The sequence below is a fragment of the Diuraphis noxia genome, unplaced genomic scaffold (assembly GCF_037042655.1).
Source record: "Diuraphis noxia isolate RWA-SAM2 unplaced genomic scaffold, SU_Dnox_SAM2 contig0003, whole genome shotgun sequence".
NCBI classification, from domain to species: domain Eukaryota; kingdom Metazoa; phylum Arthropoda; class Insecta; order Hemiptera; family Aphididae; genus Diuraphis; species Diuraphis noxia.
In genome coordinates, this window is record NW_028301713.1 from 76,000,382 (window position 1) to 76,007,083 (window position 6,702).

Consider the following 6,702-nt stretch of genomic DNA (forward strand, 5'->3'; position numbering starts at 1 on the left):
ACATTTTTGTCAGAATAACTTTTCAGAAAAATACAATAAGCATATGTTTTAGAGTTAATAATTGTTCAGAGAGATACCAACTTTAAAAACTCTTAAGCACAAAACTGTTTTTTGTTCCTCCTCAAAAGTTGGTAAAACTGAGATAAGCAATAATCCTGCTTCTCAGGTTATGCTGTTTATTATTTCATATTATATTATGTCGTATATGCATTTTTTATTCTTTCTTTGTATGCCAAATATACTCCATATTTACAAGTTTATTAAAAATAATAGGCGATGCATTACTTGTTAAACATTATAATTACTTTTTCCGTACATTTTCTGCGTAAGAAATATTCAGCACTCGTCTCCACCGCGATGTTTCAAATAATTTTATTTCGGACATTTTTGTACGGTCTTTGTTTTACTTCTATGCCACCACAAAACTTTGAACACGTATTCAAACTTAGTTCTATAAAATAAAATAATTAATATTAATTATAAGATATTTTAATTAAAAGTTGTTTAACATCGTATTCTCGAAAACAACAATTTTGCTTAAAAACAATTTGGTCTTATATACTCTAATGGGTAACTAAATACGGTATTAAAATTATTCCACGACTGCAGTGTTGTACCTGATTTGCCTATTTATAATGCCGTATGATAAAATGTTTTATTTTAATTTTGTTCGTATTAGCATTTTTATTGTACAAGATAATAATACTAAATAATAATAATAATAACAATAATGATATTATATATTAAAATGTTATAAGTATTTTTGTAATCTTTTATGTTGAGTTTGGGATTTCTAAAGGCTCAATCCTTATCATGCATTTTATTCTTATAATAATTACTAATTCGTATGTAAAAATATAATTTAAACCAATAACAGAACTGTAGTTCTACAGCATATATTGTTCCCGTTGTATATTGCAATAAATTTAACGAAATTAAGACTCACAATTTTAACTATTATTGCATATAAAAACTAATGAACGTTTATGTATAGGACATTTAATAAAGACTTGGAAACTACTGAACCAATTAGCACGAAATTTCGCACACATTTTCCTTGAGACCCCTATAATAGGTTGCTATGGAGTTTACCCCATTTGGAAATATAGGTACCAAATGATATATTCGATCGCTTATCTCGAATTAGTCCATAAAGCAATATACATCGTGATTCCGATTTTCTCTTGACTGAGATACACTAAACCAGAGATAAATGGATATAGCGCCGTATTTTAGGTTCGTTCTTTTTTCTCGAGCGATCTCAGTGGTTATACAGCTAGCATCCATAGTACTGTGTAATTATTATATCATATTTTAAGTAGGTATATTTTATATCTATCTGCAATTGCATTATTGCCCGATTCACGGCATATCATAAGTCAAATATATACAACTATATATATAACTCGTATATCCACGTTTACATGCTGTTTAAATGCACTTATATTTTTTAATTCATGTGACGTTTGATAAAATGTAGTTTTATCGTCGCCACGTATATATTATATTGTTTTATTATTGCGATATACATTGAAGATCATATTAATAAAAAGTGTTATTATAATTTCGTGTGCGTTTAATATTCTATTAATTATAGGCGATGTTGTGCTCTGTACACTACCTTTGGGCGTGCTTAAGCAATCCACCAACCCGAAGACTCAATCGCTGCCAAACACTGTGCAATTTTCGCCACCGTTGCCCGACTGGAAGGTAGCCGCCATCGAACGTTTGGGTTTTGGTAACCTCAACAAGGTGGTGCTGTGCTTCGATCGCATTTTCTGGGATCCCAACGGTAACCTGTTCGGTCATATCGGAAGTACCACGGCCAGTCGCGGAGAACTGTTCTTGTTCTGGAACCTGTACCGCGCGCCCGTCCTCTTGGCCTTGGTCGCCGGCGAGGCGGCCAGCGTCATGGAAGAGGTATCGGACGAAATCATTATTTCCAGGTGCATGTTGGTGTTGAGAGGGATATTCGGGACAGCAAACGTTCCAGACGTAAGTAAACGGTTGAAAAGAGAATATTTATAATATACGCGCGTGATATCGTTAAATTAATATCAGTGTATTACGTACTTTTTTGTATGATACATTTTAGTCTAAAAACTATGTTATTATCTTTATCATGCCTTATGTATAATCTATTATGTGTAGGTACTAACATTATAATTGTATTTTTCCGAAAATAAATGTACCTAGTTTTCCCATTTCAGATTTCTAGATATATGCCTGACCTTTCCCCGACTTTGGTTAATTTTTGAATTTTACAATCGTTGAAACAATTATTATTTTATTTTTGAAATAGTATCTTAAGGATCTTAACCCACGGGCCACGATATTTGTGTTTTTAATTTTTGATAACTGTAAATAAGATCCCTATTAATAATTTATAAATTTAATATTAATAATAACTTAATATTTATTTTAATTATTTTCAATTCTCGTTTTTGTCTATATATTATAATATTTCTTAGGTACCTACCCATTCATTAAAAAATAAGTTCAAAATATTTTTTTTATATTGTAAATTTTTGTTTTGTATACTATTATGTTTATAAAATATAATTATCATATTATCATCTAATATGTTATTTCGTACAAGTGATTTAGTCATTTATTCTATCAATAACGTATATCATATGATATTTTAATAACTCATGACTCTGTATGGTACGTACTTACTACACTGTTGTACTAAACTTTCAATTCGTATATTATAATCCATAACCACGCGGTATATCATGCCATATACGTATAGGTTCCTATAAAGTTATTTTGTTATTACTTTTCTAACGCCGTCATGTGATCTATTTTCAGCCGAAGGAAACTGTCGTTTCACGCTGGAGAGCCGATCCATGGGCACGAGGATCTTACTCGTTTGTGGCTGTAGGTGCCTCCGGATCCGATTACGACTTGCTAGCGGCTCCCGTTTCATGTTCCAGAAGCACGGAACCCAATACAAATTCGAACCCGACTGACGGAAGCGAACGTCTCCATTTTGCTGGTAATATATTTTCCATAACTAATATCGTCATCGTGATGTACAATATTATACAGGATGATTCACAAAGCACAAAAAACCATTTTTGTCTTCAATTAATGCAATTATTTGAATTCTGATTTTTGGGAATTGTAAATTTATTTTTTTAATGGGGAATCCTTTTTTTGCGTTATGAGTATTGACAGTAAATTATTAAGGTAAAATTAAATACATGCATAACTTGGTATATATGACAGTTAAAGAGCAGAAAAAAGTAAAAACAGAAAAAATTGTTCAACTTAAAAACAAGGGACCAGTAAGCCACTGGTTCAACATTAACCTACTTAGTGATGGCTTGTTAAATAAGTAGTTTGAGGTTGTATAAATAATAAATGTATTAATTTAAAGGCTAGACTCTATATTTTCAATTTTTTGACATTTTTTATACTACTGAAGAATAGAGTCCTGCAGAGATAACATCTTCTGTTTTTCAAATGAGAATTTCTCCCCCTTTCTACAGTAAATTATTTAGTGGATAATTTTTCGGAAATTTATTTGACGTATCAAAATTCAAACGACTATTTTTTGAATTATTCATTTTGTGTACTAATTACTAAGAATCATATAAGTTCATGATTATGAGTTTGGAAGATATGGGAACTATAGTGAATAGTATTATGAAATATATATTATATTAGTGATAAATATCAATTTATAAATAAAATAGGTATAGTTTGTAAAAAAATGTAATAAATTTACAATGTCACACTTATTTTAGATTTTTGTAAAACCATTTGTAAGGACTTTTATTCTGAGTATTCTGAAAAACTATTTTTCAAATTTGTTAGTTAGTTATCAATATATTCAAAAATATATTTAATAAAAGTGGGTCATCATTTGGAGAACAGAAGTTAGTAACTTTTTATAATTGCAAAACCTTAATAGTAGTAAAAAAAATACTTAAGATCTTTAAAAAAAATATATTTTAGTAAATTTAAGAATTATAAAAATTATAATTTGAATAAATTCATTATTGAAATAAATTATGGGGTTGTTAGCACTTAGCATGCTCGGTAAATCATGTGCTGTGCACGCGCGTTATTGTCTCGCAACCGTCGTCACGTCGATGTTAGTCCTGCGTACATAGTCGTATATGACTGTATGAACTCGGAAAGAACCAACCCATTTTTAAAATATGAAAATAACGTCTGGACATAAAAATTCGGTTTTAAGAATAAAAGAAACTGTGGTCGAACAACGGCTTATAGACATTATAGTATTTGACCGTCTGGTACCTACCCTGCAGTTGAAAACGAAGACGTACCTATCGTATACAATATACGTAATATTATTATATCATACCTGATTCACCTGCCAGTTGGTGTTGTACGGCCGTTGACACGTCAACCGATTACTCTTCCTTTAAGAAGTTGTCAAGCTGATTTACAACCGTGACGGCGGCTTAAGAGAGCGTGAGATGACGGGGTGTCTTTTTCGAATAATAAGTCATATTTACTGAGTAAAATTAATTTCAATACCTAATCACCGTTGTGTGTATTTTTTACATAATATATTATATATATATATATATATTAAGCATATAGTGAAGTTCAAAAATCCTAAATGACGTGTACGTCTGTGTCGTCTTTTTCTTAAAAATATTTTGAATGCTTTATCATACACGCTACTTATAAGGGAGGCATATATGCAAATGAAGACGTTCAATTATTACTATTAAATACGACCTGTCAACTAAATAATACGTTTTGTGTCTGTCTAAAATGATGTAGGTGAACATACTATACGTAATTATCCGGCCACAGTGCATGGAGCTTTTCTTAGTGGTCTTCGTGAGGGCGGAAAGATTTGTGACAAGTTTTTGGGATGTCCGTACGCAGCGCCTGCATCAAAATAATTTCCACATGGAGCCATTTTTTACGTATCTATTTTTTTTTTTATTATAAACTTGCAATTTATGATTTTTTTTTTTTAATCATAGTTTTGATGTCATAAACTTTTATACTAATACGGTAATCATAAAAATAATATGTCATTTTTTTCAATTCCAATAATTTTAGCACTTCATTTATGTTTACATAATATATTACTTAGATAAGTTAATACATGGAAACGTTATTCAAAGGTTACTCCAAGGTGTCTAAACTATATTTAAATATTTCTTACAACTAATTAAACTACTAAACATAATATTAATAACTGTTCAATTTATTTGAATTAATTTCTTTATTTTTGAAGAAGAGCATTTTATAATCAATTAATAATAGTATGTTACGTGCATTTTACTCATTTTGTACTACATTAATCATTTTTCGTTGTAATAATTGATTTTTATTTTATTGCATTTAAGATGGAACTTTAAATATACGATTTGCCATGTTTAGAATGTAAGTTTGATTATAACTAATTTTTTTTTTCATAACTAATGTCTTACATAATTTTGTATTACGGTATAATATGCACTTAAGCAGCACCTTATCATTTCAATCTTAATTTTAAAGATACACTTTTTGTCAATTTTTTTTTTCAAACATTTCTATGTAATTTTTGAAACTAATAAAGCATACTGCCTTACTTTTATATTGAACGAGTATTGCAATTTTTAGTATTTTTACAGTCTGCAAACAGAGCTACCTATTGATTTTTAACGTATTTCAGTGAATTCCGCATCACTAGCATACAGATAGCGCTAGATGTAGACAGTGAGAGAGAAAAAGAAGGAATAACTTTTGAATACTAGCCGCTCTCTTTGTGATTAATGTTTTCATCAATTTTGTCGGACAATAATAAACAAAATATCGAAAATATAGTCACCTATGTTAAAATATAATAAAATATATAATCGATATCAAATCGAATTTATTAAATAAATAAATTATAAATAATAGTTTATATCAAGCACCACAACACATCACCGACCAGCTCCAGGGTGAGTAAATCGAGACAAAAAATCACTTGTTACAAGTCCAGCTGTGTATACTCGTTCGCGTTAAAAATTAATAAAACGCATTAAGCAAAGCACATTATAGAGACAGAAGACAATAGAATAGCTGATTGGTATTTGTAAGTAATTGACACTCGAAATTCTCTCACGTACCTAATAATATTATGTCATTAGTAATATTCTTACAATTTATATTTTATAAGACGAACAAACATGGGGCTTGGTGTGGCACGGGGGTTGGCCACAGTTACTTACGTGTTCTAAGTCAAGCATCGTTCGGTATAGCTATTCTCCAGATGGGTGACCATCCGGGTTCTTATTTCTCCGTATACACATGTGTTCTAAACCAATCTATTCAATCTAATGACCTTTTGTTTTTTTCGTTAGTATCGAGAACCGGAGGAGGAAACGTGATGCCAGTATTTCTCCTCCGGCCACACCGTTTATTGATAATAATTAATAACCGATTACACAATATTACATAGCTGTGACGGGCCAATCTCACGTTCGATAGCTATATTACAGTAGGTAGTTATGTACAATAATACTCGAGAGTTTGCCTTTGGCTATATTTTTAATAAATTTAACTACGCAATCATTAGTTTGGTGAATCTGGAGGTCTTTCTGCGACCTGACGTCGTCGTTCCTCATCCTCTTTTGCAGTAAGGATGTTTTCTACCATTCGATAAAAAAGTTTGAAAACTTCCTCCGCTTCTTTAAGAACCGCGTGCTTCTGGGTTGGATTCGGCGGCACAGTCTTTAA

General features: G+C 30.8%; 1 protein-coding gene across 1 annotated transcript in view; it reads left to right on the forward strand.

The window, feature by feature from the left end:
* Su(var)3-3 (lysine-specific histone demethylase Su(var)3-3) overlaps positions 1 to 5,575 on the forward strand; it is a 411,884-nt gene extending 406,309 nt beyond the window's left edge. The window contains exons 14-16 of the mRNA XM_089223916.1: positions 1,598 to 1,995; positions 2,815 to 3,001; positions 4,768 to 5,575. Of these exons, the coding sequence (XP_089080042.1) occupies positions 1,598 to 1,995; positions 2,815 to 3,001; positions 4,768 to 4,892 (710 nt within the window). The 3' untranslated portion in view covers positions 4,893 to 5,575. The remainder of the gene's footprint in view (positions 1 to 1,597; positions 1,996 to 2,814; positions 3,002 to 4,767) is intronic.
* Positions 5,576 to 6,702: the final 1,127 nt, after the last annotated feature.